This window comes from Sturnus vulgaris, chromosome 15 (assembly GCF_052056855.1).
Source record: "Sturnus vulgaris isolate bStuVul1 chromosome 15, bStuVul1.hap1, whole genome shotgun sequence".
NCBI lineage: Eukaryota > Metazoa > Chordata > Aves > Passeriformes > Sturnidae > Sturnus > Sturnus vulgaris.
In genome coordinates, this window is record NC_142257.1 from 17541971 (window position 1) to 17558919 (window position 16949).

The window sequence follows — 16949 nt, forward strand, 5'->3', positions numbered from 1 at the left end:
GAGCGCGTGACGCGCCCCTGAGTGGCGGGCGCCGCGGCCAATAGCGCGCCGCCCTCGGCCGAGCGCGCCCAATAGGCGTGCGCGGAGCGGCGGGGGGGCGGCGCGGCGGCCGCGGCCGGGTAGGGTGTGAGAAGTTAGTGGCGCTGCCGCGGTGCCGTGAGGGGACGGAGACGGCCGGGCCCGGACCAGCGCGATGCTCACGGACGGCACCGCCGCTGCTGCCGCCGACGAGGAGATCGACTCGGTCGCGCCCCGCGCGCCGCCCGCCGCTGCCGAGCCGCCCGCCGCGGCCGGGCCCTCCCCGCTGGGCCTTCGGGCCGTGCGCCTCTTCGGGGAGGCCGGGCCCGGCGGGCCGGGAGGCCCCGGCGCGCCCGCGGCCGGTGAGGCCGCCCTCGACTTCAAGCTGGCGGCCGCCGTGCTGCGGAGCGGGGGCGGCGGCGGCTCCGGCAGCGACGAGGACGAGGTGTCCGAGGTGAGCGATCCTGGCCCGCCCTCCTTCCCCTCCGCCGCTTCCTGACAGGCCCGGCCGGGGCCCGCCCGCCCTCCCGCTCGCCGCGCCGGCCGCACCGCCCGCACCGCACCCGCTCGTCCCGGGCCTCCCGCCGCCATGGGCGGGTCCCGGCGGCCCCGCACGGCAGCGCGGCCCGGGGCCGGGGTGGAGGCAGCGAGCGCGGGGGTCTCGCCCCGCCGCGCCTCCCGGCGGCCCCGGGGAAGGGCCGGGGGCGGCCGGGCCCTCTGGGAGCCGCGGAGCGGGGTGAGGATGCGCCCTGACCTCAAGGAGCCGCTTCCACCTGGGAGCAGGTTTGGAGGGGGAGGCGAGATCCTGCACCCGGCGGAGAACAAAGTGAAGCCGTCAGCCCCACTATTGCTGCCCTGGACTCGGGGTTCCCAGCCACGGATAAATTCCTATAGCTATAGCTATGCACACACGCTTTTATGCAATAGAAATATTTCTTACCCAACAAAATGGAAGAGGGTAATGGAGGTGTCTTCCTTTGATCTTCCAAACCTGCGGAGAGGTTTAAAGGGAGGGTGTGGAGGAGGGACGGGGGCCTTATCCCAACCCAAATGGAGTGTTGTTGGACCTGTAAATTGGCATTTAATGCTGCTTTATGTAGCCTAGGGAGAGAAGGTAAATGAAGGCTTTTATCTGTCACTGCCGAACCAAAGGGTGAATCTTCATTCCTTAGTAGTCTCTTAACAAAAGATGGGATCACAGCTGGATCACAGCCCTTACATAGTTTTAGTGGAAAGCAGGAGAAAGTGACTACTTACTGCTTGCAGGCTTTCTGCAGTTCCTCTGGGCTTCTGCAGGAGGAAGAAAATAGCCAAGGTGATACATACCATTTTTAATTTGGAGGCCAAGCAAGAGTAGTTAGGATGTGTCCTTGTTCCTTCTGGAGAGATGGAAGGAGAGGAGCCTCATCCTCCCGTGGCTAAATTTTTTTGCCTTTTATTGATGACCATCTTTTCTCCAGCCCTCCTGAAACCTGAATCAGGTCTTATGTGAATAAAAAAAGTGATTAAGCTGATGCAGATCCACATTTGCGTTTTGCTCATGACCACCTAAGCTACATTTGGAATGGTGCTAACAGCAAGATGTTTAACTCAACTCAAAATCTAATGATCAGGCTGAAGAGCACTTGTATGTGAACATTTTGGTGTCCTGGATATCCATGTTCAGTCCCATATGGAATTAGTACACACCTGTTTGGGGGAGCTGGAAGACCTACCATAGATAGAGTAGGAGACAAGTAATGGATGAGTGTCTGCTCTCTAGGAGGTCTTTTATGTCACATTTGAATGTATCTTTGAAGATACAAAGCAGTAGCTACAGAACCTGGAAAATGGTGGGAAGTGGGCTATATCAGGGTGGTTGTGGCTCTTTATAAGGTGAGCAGAGTCCTACTTTGGAAGCTTATCCCTTTTGAACCCACCCCATTATTTAAGGGATGTGAAGATTGGACAGCTAGGATGTTTACTAAGCACTCTTTTGACTAATAGCAAGTATTAAGAAAGACAGCCTATTATAAATAATGCGTCTGGGAGGTTGCCATTGAGGTCAAAAAAATAAAGGTTCCCAAACAGTTCTTAAATTATTCATTTGAAAAACCTGGGAAAAAGTTCATTATTTAAAATACAGAATAGAAGAAATTAATTGAATCGAAGTATATCTGAAGTTTTCCAGCACACACAGAGAAGAGGTGGGCTAATCTCAAAGCTGAAATTGCCTGGGGAATTTTTCTGTCTTGTGTTTCTGGTTGTGGAGAGTTACCTGGGGAAGAAGCATGGGTGGGAAGAATGTGCCTAGGCTGGGAGCACCAAGGGGGAAATTTTTTTTTTTCAGTTTTTTGTTTGTTTTTTTTTTTTTCCTGAAAACTAAGGAAGCACCTGTTGTCAGTGGTGGGTATTTCTCTTTGCTTGTTTGTTTTCTTTTCTTTTTTTGAGCAAAGAAAAGGCAGTTAAGGTCCAGGGATAGAACAGTGCAATTCTTGAACAGTGCTGCTTTGAGAAGCCAGTCAGTCACTGTTTGGACTGTGGTCTTGTGCCATGAGTCACTGATTTGGGTGTATGCCTTCAGCTATTACCAGTGGGTGGAATTAGTGAGAACTAAAAGGGAGAATTAAAAAATGAAGAAAAAAAAAAAGAAAGAGTTTTTGCCATGCTGCCTTGATCTGTTCTTTTCTTCATGGCTTCTGCTTTTTAAGCCATAAAAATCATGGTACAATATTCTATAGGCTCTGCTAGGTGTCTGCAGTGTTTGTATCTTTGTATTAGTCTGAGTTTAACATGCTAAAATAATTGGACTGGTCAAAATGGCAAATTAGTTAAAAAGGAAAATCATCAGGGACGTGCAGGACAATGAGTGTAATGAAGCATTTATCTAGAGAATGGAAAGAGCAATATATTTTAACCTAACCTTTTTGAAAATATATTGCATTTCTTAGATCAGATCTCCAGGTACTTTACAGTGGAGAGTACTGTCCCCATTTTACAGGTCAAGAGGGTGTGCCCCATTTATCCTGGCTTTCAGAAATGGGAGAAAATTGAAGCTTTCTGCTTTCCTAGCTCAGTGCCTGCCTATGGCAGTGACCAGGCTCTTGGTTGGGAAACCAAGGACTGAAGTGGATCCTGTACACATGAGTTGCATTAGGTCCACAAGGTGAAATTTGAATGCAGCTGTGCAGAATATTTTCTAGAATTACCAGTTAAAATTATCACATGCAAATAGAAACAATGGCAAGCTGAAGCACGTCTCTGGGCATGGAGGGATGAGGCCAGGAGGTTTGTGCTATTCCTGTGTAAAACTGGAATGCTGCTGTGGATCCTCCTGCGTGCTCACAGAAACTTCCACCGCTGGCTGCAGCCTGAGAAATGAGGTGGTTTTCACCTCAGTGCAAATAGTTGCTTCTAAGCTTGATCAGGGTGTGAACACAGCCTGCAACTTGTTTAGAGTGAGATTTTTTGGTGTGACTTTAAGTGTATTATTACCACTCCTTGTGAATTTTGCTGGCACTCACAGCGGTGCCAAAGGCACGAGCATTAAGCAGCCTCCTCCGCCCTGGCTGGGAGGGCTGTAGGTCAAGGTGAAGGTGTGCTGGGAGGCCAGTGCTCATTAGTACATATCCACGGGGTCTTTGGTGGCCACAGAAAATGCAGGTCCTCATCAAAAACCCTCCCAGCAGCCAAGTGTGGCAGGCAGGAGTTGAAGCAGGTGATAAATGTGGCTGTGTTGGTGCTCGGGGCCGGGTCGTTTGCTGAGCTGTTGTAAATCAAGTAACAGAAACTGGCGGTGCCCACAGAAGTACCAGGGCATCTGGGAGCTTGGTTCAGTAAGTGGCTTTTGGCAGCGGGTGTACAAATGTAGCAAATCTCTCATATTCTGTAATTCAGGGCTTTGGAGGCCTTCAATGGCAACTGGAGCTCACCCAGCCCTTGGCTATGGAGTCAGCTCAGCTCTCGGCTTCCCTCTCCTGAGCTGCCTCCACCAGCTCGCCTTACTTAAGCCTGTACCTATTGCATAAGCCTCTGGGGATATTTACATAAAGCATAATTAAAAATCAGACATAACATACCTCCTACAAGGAGTAGGATGAGTAGTTGAATGGCATGCACTCCAGAGCAGTTCAGTACCTGGAGATTTTGTCTGGGGCCCCCCTCCCTGCAATCTGAGGTCTCTTAATTTTTTTAACTGGGTTTGAAATTCAGAGTAAATATGTAGTTTGTTTCAAATTAGCAGTGTTGTCTATTGAAGTCATTGCTGCATTGTTGAACCTTCCTAACATGGATCTGCTTTGTAAATGGTGTGCACAATGCATCTTTTGACTTCTGAGGTTAATGTAATGCTCAGGCACTTTAATTTTCATTGTATTAGAAACAATATAAATAGCAGCATTTTCTTTACCATAAGGAATAGAAATTCAAATAGTGGATGCAAATTCAGATAGATAGTATTAAGCAGAAAAGCCTTTTCTCTAAAAAATGTAGAGTTCAGTTTAGCAGTTGATGTTTTTCTTTTGACAAGCTCTTTCAAAGTTGAGGAGGTAAGAGATGGAAGAAAATGTAAAATTTTCTTCCAGGAATTATTCACTGATTAGAAAACATCAAAGGATAACATGTTCAGGTTTCCAGAAGTGCATAGATGACTCTTCAGGATGCAGAAAGCTGGTTAGTAGGTTGTTCATTTATTCCCAGTCTGATTAGGCATCAAACTTCCAGAAAAATCATGGTAGGTATCTCAGTAACTTTGCAAGTCTGGCCTGTGGTAACCAGAAACAAGCAGTGTAGTTATGGTTAATCCTATTCAATAACATTTGACAGTGAACTGATTTTTAAGGTTTCTTGCAGAACTTGGGTCTTCCTTTAGTGCAGCCTGACCCAGTTGAGTACATGACCTAAAATAAATGTCAGCAACTGTTTTCTAATGATAGGTGTAGAAAGTAAAGATGTGAAATACTACTGTATAATTACATAAATATGCAGTGCAACCCCTTGGTAAGGAGAGATTTGCCAAATTTAGCAGAACATCTATATTTAGGTACAAATTTGCACATAGGTTTCGCCAGTCAACTAGTTACAGTCTGGTGGGGGTGGGAAGGGTTTGTTTGAGCATTAATGCTGAGTCATGAGTTCTTGTATTCTGATTTAAGTTTGGGCTACCCAGCTGCTCCCCTGTGAGCTTGATATTGGGCAGCTCTTCTGTGTCCTCTCCTTGCCTTGGAGGCTGCTGAAATCCAGCTGTAAGGACAGCTGGATGGTGCCATGGGGACATTGTCCTCTGCTCAGAGCTCAAACCATCCCTGCAACATTCACTTGACAGAAGGGTCAGTGTTGAGGGAAGGGGAATACACAGGCACTCCTTTTTCTGTGCACACATGTGCCTGGCCTTTAAAACTGGGAGCAGCTCCAGGACTGAACTGGGGTGTTTGTTGGGAGTCCACAGCTGGGGCTCAGAGCCTGCAGGTGAGGAGGCTGCAGAGCTTCAATCTTAGTAGGTGATTTTGAGTTCTTGTAACATATATGAAGATTCCTCAAAAGTATTAAGCTGTTATTGGGGAATAAAAGCTGTTCTTGGATTTAAAACAGAGGCTGGTCTTGACTTAGAGGGAAAAAGGAACCTTAGGTTTCTCCCCCACTGAAAACTTCACAAAGCAAGAAAAATAACTCCTGCATCTTGTTTGAGGACTGTTTGCAGCACTGTTTAAGTGAGCCTTGGAAGCCTCCCTCTTTGATTTGTCTCCTGCAGATGCTTTCTTCCCTAGCAGCAGCTCAGGTGCCATGCAAACACCAACCGAAGGCCTCGTGTAAACCTTATCTTCCTAGTGGGAATGGCCTTCTGCTGGAATGGGATACTGTAAGCAAACCTCAGAAATCAGTGATTTGTGCAAGTGCTTAGGTAAATTTGGGAGGTTTCTGAGCAGTGTCTGGCCTCAGAGGTTATCTCAAATAGAAACTTTCTTGCTGATACCTCATATGACCTTGGTCTGTGATAAACTAAAGATTTAGTAAAACTTTGAAATGATACAAATACTTCTTTTTTGTAGCAACAGACTGCAGTTACAAGGTTGCAACCTTTATGTTACAAACCCATGCGGCCTCTGACAAAGTGGGGTACAGGTGAATTAATCCTTGGATTGAGGGATTCATTTAATTGGGATTATGTGCTATAGTTCTTAACATAGGCAGATGTATATTGTAATAGAATACAGATAGTTTGGGGTTTTTTTCCGTTTAAAGTTATCCCTTTTTGTTGTGAAAGTGCAGAGGTTTTAGTTTGCATATCTTTGGAGGAATGCTGAGCAAGTGAAATTTATGGAAATACATCCTGTTGTAGGATAATATCTTCTTTTTACTCTTGAAACTCATTACTTAGGAATTTTTTTCTTATGTAATGTTGATTATTTGAGAGTTTTACAAAATACTAGAAAATTTTCTCAGTTTTTGCAGCATTGTGTATCTTCTGCTCAAGTGCAGATAGAAAACACCTATTTCAATAAAACACAAATAAAGGAATTGGTCCTGTGCTGGATCCTGTTACTTCTTTCCTGCTTTTTGTGAGATAAGAACCCTTACTCACTTTGGTCCTTTGCTTTCAAGAGGGAGATGAGATTTTTTTTTTTTTCAGAATTTTTTTCATCTTGAACTCTTCCAAAGCATCCTAGAATGTGTAGGAAAAGTGCTGTAGACTGAGAGGGGTTACTCACAGTTGAATTATGATGATGTGTTTGTCCAAATGCTGGTGGTAGCTGAGAAGAGACAAGTGTGACTGGCCATTCTGGCCAGGAGAGCTTTTCAAAGGTACCTTCCTGCATACCCATTCTGCAGGAAGAAAACACCCCCTAATTTAAAAAAAAAATGAGGATATTTTATTGGCAGGTGGACAGTGGGCCAAGAGAAAGTCATCTCACATGTTTTTAACATTTCATGTTTTAGCATTAGGTTTTAGCTAGGTCCCCAAGTTATTCTCCCTTGCCTTCAATAAAACACAGGGATTACTAATTAACTAAGATTTTCCCCTAGGAAAATCCCTAAACTTTTTGAACTTTTCCATTTCCAAAATCATGAATTAAACTAACAGTGTCACAGGCAGGTAGGTAGTGAGTCAGTCATGTTTCAAACCAAGGGAAGAGGGGAGATGAGCATTTGGAGCTGAAAGATCTGCTCCCACACTGTGATCCTTGGTCATGGTGCATTCTGAGCATCACCTCTTCAGACTGCGTGTTCCTCCACAGCCTGGAAGGGAGCCAGGGGGAAAAAGGAGTCTCACCCGGATGTCTGGCATTTAGGATTTCTTAGGACAAATCCAACAGGTTAGATAAATGTCTCTCTTTTAATCGTTTTTATGAAATAGTTAAATTTTTAAGCCCTTGTACTGCTACATTTTGAATTTTCAGTGGATCATAGCTTAACCAGGGCTCTCTGATAGTTTCTTTGAAATGACTAAGTGATGGCTCAGGAGTTGCATTGGGGTTTCTGCTGCTTTGGCAGCAGGACAGCGTGCACAGACCTGTTTATCCAGGCCTTGGAAAGAGTAACTGCCACTAGCTTGGGCTCTGAGAGGGGCAGAAAGCCCAGGATGATTTTCAGTTCGCTGTAAGCCTCTAGATAACTTAATTAGTCACTTTAAATGTTAAGATTCCTCTGTCTGAAATGTATAGGTTGGCCTGGAAACAGATTATTGAATTACTATTGTATTCTAGATCCACTTGTATGATTTTTTTTTTTTCTATTTAGGCACTGTCCCCTTGGATTGAAAAGAGATTTTAGAAGGTCATTTCCAAGAAGGTGGCTTAGAATACTTCCCATCTTGGTTGGGTGTGAGCTTTTACATCAGCAGACAAATGCATCTATTCATCTTCTGTCTTAAAAGTTGCTTTCACTTTGTTTTAATGCGTGGGATTTAATACTTGAGTAAGGACACCATCCTGAAAGCCCTGGCTAAATTGATGCAACAATCCCGTTTTATATTCTAATAAATCAAATACTGAATTACACCAGCTGTTTCTTGGTTTGAGGTGAGGAAAGAAGAGAGGCTTTTTCTGTGGGAATATTAGGTAGAAAAAACGGGTGAGGAGGGAATCCTGGAGTACATGGGGAAGATGGAGCACCAAAAATATGATTTAGAGTGGACTGAGATAGGATATGTGAAAATAAGGAGTGCTTGGTGCAAGTGGTGCCTATTTTAGTCAAGTTTCCTGGTCTCCATTCAAAGGTTTTCTTTGGTATAAAGTACGTGTCAAGAATTGGCATTTGATTTACTGGGATTGATGTGAATTTCGAATAAGCTTCAGTTGTCAATTCCAGTTCTGCACATGACAGCTCCTTGCTGCAAGAGATTGCTTTGTACATGGGGAAAATATAGTCATAATTATTTTTGTTTATCAGACATTGAATATGTGAGAGCTACAGGCTGGTTTTAGCAGTTTCTTTTGGTTTTTTTCAGTAGTTACTCTTTTCTGCTACACAGAGAAACTTTGTAACATTGCCAGTTCCTTGTACCAAGAGGAGTCAACCTGTGTGTTTGGCACCTTAATTCCGTGAGGGTTAACAAGGTGCAATCATGTTGCTTCTTGTGAAACAGTGTCTTAATAAAAATAAATTGTAGTGTTCTTGTTTCTGGAAGATCCACAGATCAGACAACTCTTTTCAAGAGCTTTGTGATAGGGTGTAGTTTGTAATATTCAGAACTACTTAAATGGTGTAGTGTCAGTTGTCTGCTTAAGAGAGAAATCAGGTAAGTGGTTAAATTGACATGAACCATTTGACAGCTGCTTGTCCAGGTTCTGCTTATGGTTCAGTATGAGTGCAAGAAAATTGAAAACCAAGATCACCAATCCCTGGAAAGGAAGAGTAATAGTATAAAACATTAATTCTGATTTAACGTTTTATCTGCATGTTTCAAATGACAGCTGGAATTTTGAGAGCTGACTGGTGACTTGGGGGTGCCAGGCTTGAGACCCTGTGGTGAAACAGCCATAAGGTTATCAGTCCTTGCTCACTGCCTGCTGTCTCTCCCATCATTTTAGGCAGCTCACATCAAGAACATTGTGCTTTGTGTGTGGATGTTGGACTCATGGCCCTCACTGTGTGTGAGGGCCTTTCCTTTCCTGCAGCAACAAATCCTGAGGTGGTGTCCACCTGTATTTACTCTGTATCTATAGCAGCAACATGAACCTGTGCTCTGAAATGAGCTCATCACAGCCCACATCCTATAGCTGCTTGTTTCATCAGCTGGTAATTGCTTAATATCTATGGGAATAAAGGCTGGCCTTTAGTTAATCCTGCCTCCAGTCAGTCAGCTTCCTATTGCAATCAGAGCTAAACAGATTTGCACCCCTTCTCTCCCCACCCTCCCAATTAATGCCCTGCCTACAGAGCTGCTGCTGCTGCAGGTGCTGAGCACTGACAGCTCCACTTAAAGGTGGAGCCATGGTCAGGTTTATGGCCTCACAGGGAATTGAGGTGATCTAATTCCTTTCTGTTCCCAGAAGAATATTGCAGCTTGTCAGACCCCTTTGTAAGTCCATGAAATTCAGTAAAGTAGTAGAAAATTGTTTCCTCCCCTGAGTTTTCTCCCTTTTTGATGTGTTAAAGCAATCTATGAAAGTGTGTGACAGCTGCCTGACTTGTCACAAGGTGAGCAGTGACTGGAAATGATGCTTCAGGTGCTTTATGCTCCCCACTGAGGTGGTGATGTCCCTGAGCACCCTGTACCCCTCAGGCTGGCAGGATGCTGTGTAATCACAGCATCCATAATGCTGGACAGTGCTCTCCTGGGGATTCACAGGGCTTGGTGGCTGCTGTCTTCTTGGGCTGGAACTTTTGTTTTTTAATGGAAGAAACTGTATTCAGAAATTGCAGCTCAAGCCAGACTGAGTGGGTGTGGTTTTATATCATTAATTATGTCCAAATTGATGTTCCCAATGATTCTATGTTGTTTCTAGGTACTGACTCTAGAGTACTTCCCTGAAATGTTTATTTTCTTTCAGTAGCTTTCAAGTGCCAAGAAAGGACAGTGTCCTGAGACCCCACTGAAAGGTTTTGTGAAAATACCCACATTATTGTGTGGTTTTTCCTCTTCCTTTACTTCATCTGTTGAAACTGAAATGGTTGTGCAGGAAGCCACCTCAAGCAGGTTACAAAATGTTTGGCTGGGCTGGCAGGGGAAGAGTGTTGAAAAGTTCATTTTCTGGTAAATCAAAACCAGGCCTTTTGGTGGTGTTAAGTCCACACCAAGGGGATAGTGCTGCACTTAATTAGTGCAGGGAGCATCTAAGAGTGTCATGTCAGGGACAAAGTCCTTCACTTTACTTTCTCCGTGGAATAATTATTTTTAATGGTTTTGATAACTAACATCCTTTATATGTGGAATTTAAAGTGGTTTGATGTCAAATTTGAAATACAAACTAATTTTCAGTCTTAACTTAAATAGTACTATGTCCTATCACTATTGCCCAAAACATTTAGAGCAGGATTGCAAGTTTTAATCCAATATTGGCACTTAGTTTAATAAAGAATATGACAAAACAAACTGTTAGAAGTTGGGTTTATCAGAAAAATCCACAAGAACTTTCTTGTGTAATCCTAATACTGCATTGCACATGTTGTTAATTATGGAGTGAAAATGTCCAAATGGAATTATAGAAATAATTAGGAAGGGTTTCCTAACACAAAAGAGAAATTCAGGCAGTCCTTTATTTGCATAAAAAGTAGAAGTTTAGGAGTCTCAGTCAAGAGCTTGGATCTTCATTATTTGTAAACACTTCACAAGCAGAGTATTGAATATTGTTACCCCAAAAAAGTGTTTGTAGGTCAAGCGGTTCCTGAAAGATACAAGCCCAAGGAAATAATTTAACAGCATCTTTGTCTTTCCTATCAGCACTTTTTGTAAAGACATTCTTCCCAGGAGCACAAATGGAAGGAGAAGGTAGAAGGAGCTGTGTCTGCTGCTGCCCTTGCCTGCAGGAGGAGGAGCCAGTGGTGCTCTACAGCCACCCAGGAAGCTTTTCCATCCTCTGTAGCCTGTCAGGAGCAGGCTCTTTGTGAGCAGGTCCAGGCTATTCTGGGAAAAGTGCTTTGCAGTAGTGCAACATAGGGAAGATCAGTTTAGATTTAATATTAGAAATGTGTTGTAACCCTGAACGTCGTTGTCCATCTCACCAGAATTCAGTGTCAGTGGTGATGTTGGTGCCCCCAAAGTCCCTCTGCATCCTCCTGAACCTGCAGTAAACTCAGTCCTGCTGTAAACACATAAACACTGATGGAGTTGAGGCCCCATGGCTGCGATGGAGCTGCTCTGGAGGGAGGAACCAGGGCTGTAACTGGATCTGCAGGGCTGGGAGGCTGCTGCAGTCCTTGGCACAACTTCAGGCAGGGTCCATCGCTGCTGTGGAAGAGCAGGAGACACACGGTGTGGGGAAACCCTGCCCTGGAGTCCCCTGCAGCTTCTTGGGTTTTCACTGGGAAGGTGAAACTGTTTTGGCAGTTAGAATAATATCTTGAGTCCTTGTGTTCCTAATGAGCCCTCCCAAGTAAGATGCTTATTAACTGCCCAAAGCAGCTTCCAAAATAATCCAAAAATAGCACAGTGACTGGTTGCTCTATCACTTTGCTGCAGATCTGATTAGGATAGAGCAGAGTGCCTAAATTGTATCACATGAGCAGTGAATTATATCTTCCAGGAATGCTAACATGAAATATGTTTGGATTTTTTACTTACTTCTTTTGATTTTTAAGGAAGTTTATTTTTTGTTTAAAAAGCCAGATTTGTTTGGTATATTTGAGATAGTTTGATTTAAAAAAACCCCCTATGATTAATAGTGATTGTTGTAGGTCACTTCTATTTGCAAGAGACATCTGATCAATTAGGTAATTTCTCAGTCTGCTATTAGTGATAAGATATCAAACTGTTCATTCTCCCTAGCTTTGTCTTAGTGTGTAAGAAACTACATAGATTTACAGAAATGTCAGACATTCTGACTTGAAAATACATTGAAGTTTATTCTGGGAGATTGGCGGTGGTGCAACTATTTTAACATTTTGCATATGGATTTTCAGTATTTTCACACTCAAGTTGTATTTGCATTGTGGGTATGTTATTAAGCTCTTACTAAAAATTAAAACAAAACCTAAGAATTGATGTTCAACATGTGCAGTAATAATGAAAGCATCTGCCTTCCTGTGATGCAAAACTATGATGAAAATACTGTATATGAAGCAAGATTTTTTGGTGAGATTTTACATGTGCAGAGTTTCTGGAAGTACAGTTGCTGATGTCAAGAAAAGCTGAAAGGCAAGAAGAGTTAAAGAGTCGTGAAAAGAGCAGACTGCACCAGTGCTACCCAACTTGTATTCTTAAATAAAAACTATATGTAATTTGTGTAAACGCTACTAATTAGAATAATCATTGTTAAAAAGCCAGATTTGTTTAGAGGTTCCTGTAAGCCGAATGTATTCCCTGTTGGTGGGAGAGAGGTTCCTTGCAAGCTGAGTATTTGTGAATGGTGAATTAACACTGATTTAGGTTCAAGAGGTGGATTGTTGCCTGTAATATCCAGTAAATATATCCCAGTGAGCTTGGGCTGGCAGCAGTCAGGAAGAAAATGATCCATATCTTTCCCAAAGTGTCAAAACCATGAAGTTTTTAGAATTTGCAGCAGGACAGTTTCTGGCAGGCTGCTGCAAGGCTGCTGTGCTTCCCTTGGCTGAGGATTGCCTGGCTCTTCCCAAGGCTGAGCCTGAGGCTTGCCAGGAGCCACTGAGTGTTTCTGCAGTGTTTGTTGTTCTCAAGTGCAGTTGTTTCAGTGGTAGGTGACATTTTTACTCCTTTTGGTATGCCCTCAAAAGGGAGGACTGCTGTTAAATGTAGTGGTGTAGTTGACAAAGAAAAATGTCCATAAGCACCTAATAAAATTCCTTGTATCTAATTCTCAACTGTATGTAATGAATGGTCATGTACACACAGTGGGGATTTCTGCCCTTCACCAGATCACACAAACGTGTTGCAATAGGAACAATATTTTCATTATATTAATGCCTTGTGTGGCCTTGTGGGGAAAAAATGAAAAACCCTGAAGTGCTCATGTAGGTAAGGGTGAATTTTCCCAGAAGTCAGTTTTGCATCAGAGCTCATGAAAGCAGGGAGTCCTTAAGCTATGGACTAACCTGGAATTTGAGTTCTGCTGAGGGGGCTCTTACTGTAGGGATGCATTTTGCTGTGAGTTCTAAATAGCTCTTTGTTTGTAGTACAAATGTGTATCACTGGTTTAGGTCACTATTTTTCTGCTTGTTGAATATTCAACACTTTCTTGCAATGACAGTTTCTTATTTTAGGACCATTGCTTGGACTAGCTGAGAAATCTCACTTCTCTGAGCACCAAATCAGAGCCTGCTGCCTTACCTTTAATATTTGTGTCTGGCACACAAGATCTACTATCTGTAAGCTGGCCAGGATGACAAATGCCCACTGAGATGTGGGCCTCATGTTTGGTGTTCCTAAAAAGTCATATTTGCTCCCTGATTCCCATTCAATTCCCATTAGCATTTCCCTGGCTGGCTTGGACACCAGGGGATAGTGTTACAGCCATTTACATATCAAAAAGGGGAAGAAATGAGCAAACCCAAGTTGCTCTTGAATAGCTGTGCTGCTCCCAGATCCTATTAACATTGTTCACACAATGGAGCACTTAATGAATTTGCTGATGGCCTGATTTGATTTTTTTTTTGGAAGTATAAATTTTCCCTTTCCAGGGGAAATGAGATGGTAGTTTTCTGCTGAGGTGAGAAAAATAGGGGGAAGTATTTTGGGGAAAACAGAAAGGAAGATGAAAGTGGGGTATGAAGTGGGAGAGGGCAGCAGTGGCTGAGAAACAGGAATGTGTCTCATTTTTACAGCAAATCTTAGGCACCAATAGTGTTGGTACTGATAACAGACAACATCTAATTATGAAATAGTGTTTTTGTCTTAAAATATTACTGAAAATAGAGGAGATTATGTCTGAGCTTGGGAGATTCTGAAATGTAGCTCTGCTCTCATTAGAGTGTGAGTCAGGTATCCTCCTTGTTTACTCTGGCAAGCTGTCATAAAACTGCAGAGTGTTATGTTGAGAAATTCCATGGACTTGTGTTTGGAGGTCACGTGGGGCACTGGTGGGACAGCATTATTGCTGCTCAGTTGGAATACCTGCCTGCTTAATCGTTCTGCAGATCTGTTCTTGCCCACAAAGCAGAGCACACTGGGGTAATGCTGAGTGCCAGCTTGGACACAAATGTTTTGCTGTTGAGTTTTGGTCAACTCTCGTGCTCCTGCTCAAAACAAACAAAATCTTTGTGCTACCTCTGTTGAAATTGCTTTTTAAAAAAGAAGTGAAAGGCATCTCGGGAAAACATTCCATCTTTCCCTGGCACTCTGATAGGTCCAGCTGTACCAAAATCATTACTGGTGGCTTTTATTAATAACATGGTGGATGAGCTTCTGGTGGCAAAGGTGTTACAGCCTCTGGTGGCTGCCTGCTTGGGTGGTTAACTGTGCTATCATGCCTAACACTTATTCAGTATTTAATCTGACTTGACCTTGCTGTATTAAAGAGGTTTAAAATTGAAATTTTTGCAATAATTTTTTATGCAGGTTTTTTTTTTTTTCCTTTTGTGATTTTAACTACCTCTTCAGTGAGTTGACCAGATGTTTTTTGTAGTTTTGTTCTACGTTCTTGGCAGTTAAAATACAATTATGATATTACAGTTAGATTATTTTTGTGGGAATTTTTTGGGGGTGATATTTTAGATTTAATTTAAAGCTGCAGAAATGATAATTTTTTTTTTTCTAACTTGGCAAACAGGTTGAATCATTTATTTTGGACCAAGAAGATCTTGATAACCCAGTACTTAAAACCACATCGGAGTTATTCTTATCGAGTGCTGCAGAAGGTGCGGACTTGAGAACTGTGGATCCAGAAACACAAGCAAGACTTGAAGCCTTACTGGAGGCAGCAGGTACTTCCCTTGTACAGTTCTTTTTCTGAACCTGTCTCATACACAGATGTGGCAGCAGGTACTTCCCTTGTACAGTTCTTTTTCTGAACCTGTCTCATACACAGATGTGGCAGCACATAAATTTTGACACACTAGTGAAATGTTCATGGAAATTTCTCATGATGAGCAGAACATGGAGAAGAAGATCATAACTCTTAACAGTGTTGGAGGTTGCTTGGTCCACTCTTTCTGTACATACAAAGTTAGAAAAATTAATTTGAATGAAATGGTATTTCATTGACTTGAGATTACATATGTTACCAGATGGAGAATTAATGGGGAGAAAATAGAAGAAAGTAGACTTGCTAAAATGAATTTTTTTTTCCTGCTGCTTTGGTCAATATATAATTATTAATTTATTACTCCAAAAATTTATAGGTAAAATACTTTTTTCACTGTTTTAACTTTTACAAAAGCATTTTCACATTCTGTAGTTCTGAGGTATCACTGTTGGAAAATACATATTAAACATTCCTGTTTTGGAACCAGACCTGATGAACATAGTTTCCTCTATATTTATTAGCTGAAGAGTGAAAGCTTGACTAATTCAAATCCTCCTACAATTTGTGACTGGGGTGTTTGTAATGGATTTGGAAATTATTTGTTAGTTTCAAAATTCCAAGGACAAAAAGATATAAATCCCCTGCTTTGAAACAAATCCTATTTGATCATCACAGCTGTGTACTCAGACTTGTAGTGGTATGCTGTAATTGGAGTTACTTTGGAACACTTAAAGAGCTACATAAAATAGCACTTATTTGCAGGTGTTTAGATGCTAAGCTATGTACAGTCTTAAAGGAGAATCCTTTCTGAGGAAGCAAAAGGGGCAGGCATTTGGGATGTGGGTTCTCTTTGCATTTTGGATTTGAAAAAACCTCAACTTAGAACACAGCACAGCTTTGGTCAGCAGGAAGTTGCAGCAGCCTATCTGCTGTAACTCTTGAGGACCAAACTTTATTTTGCAGGAAGACAGGCTGTTCCTGGGATACCCCACTAAGGGAATTTGAATAATTTAATCCCTTTTTAAACACTTTTAAAAATGAAAATCAGTTCCTCTCGTGTACTTGGTGGCTCTTGTGGTGGATCTGACTGGGGTTATTGGGCAGTGCTGGGGCAGCAGTGCTTGCAGGCATCTCACAGTATTTGACATATCCAGGAAGTATCTTTGCTGCTTTTAACATCTGTGAGAATACTGTCTTCAGATTTCTAAGCAGTAGTTGGGTATTTGTCCCCAGGATTAGATAATTTGTTTTGTAGCTGAGGTTTCCATGTCTTGATTTTCCTGTGTACGTGAGCAGAGCAGATCAAATCTGGAAAGAAGAGCAAATCAAAAAAGGAGTGCCTTTGTTTGAGGACTTAATCTCCTTCTCTGAAAAGTGTGGACACAATTTAATGCCACTTGATGAATGTGTGAGATCAAAATAGTGAAAATACTCTGGGGAAAGTTCTCTAGTTAAGCTGTACTTGTCTTTCCCACTGTGGATTGGAGCACTAAAAATATCAGGCTAACCTAAAGAAGATGCTGCAAATCTTGTAGTTCACTAATAAAAGCCATAATTTGACAGTGATTGAAAAAGAAGTTAGTGGTTTTGGGAGGTGTTCTAATATCTTCACTGGGTTTATCTGCCTGGTTTGACTGAAAATACCCTTTTTAACCCTAAGTGAGCTTCTAGGCTTCCATCATGGCAGCCTAGTGTTGGGCCTTTGTATTCTTTCACAGTTTGGCAAAAGCAAATGATTTCTGCTGTTTTTTAGTCACAGTTCAGTCCTCAGCATTAATGAAAGCTTGGAAAAGTAGATGGCAGAACAATGGCTCAAACACATTTAAAGCCTTGTCTGTAGTTTCCAGGCATAGCTTGGCCTTGGTTGTGATGATCCCCCTGTGATTGGCTTGATTCCACCTTACAACCTAGAGGAAA

At 42.7% G+C, this 16949-nt stretch overlaps 1 protein-coding gene across 10 annotated transcripts in view; it reads left to right on the top strand.

Moving 5' to 3' along the window:
• Positions 1-178: 178 nt before the first annotated feature.
• Positions 179-16949, top strand: part of ANKHD1 (ankyrin repeat and KH domain containing 1) — a 99515-nt gene continuing 82744 nt past the window's right edge. For all 10 annotated transcript variants that reach the window (XM_088173864.1, XM_088173865.1, XM_088173866.1 and 7 more), the window contains exons 1-2: positions 179-472; positions 14838-14991. In XM_088173864.1, the coding sequence (XP_088029990.1) occupies positions 194-472; positions 14838-14991 (433 nt within the window). In that variant the 5' untranslated portion in view covers positions 179-193. The remainder of the gene's footprint in view (positions 473-14837; positions 14992-16949) is intronic.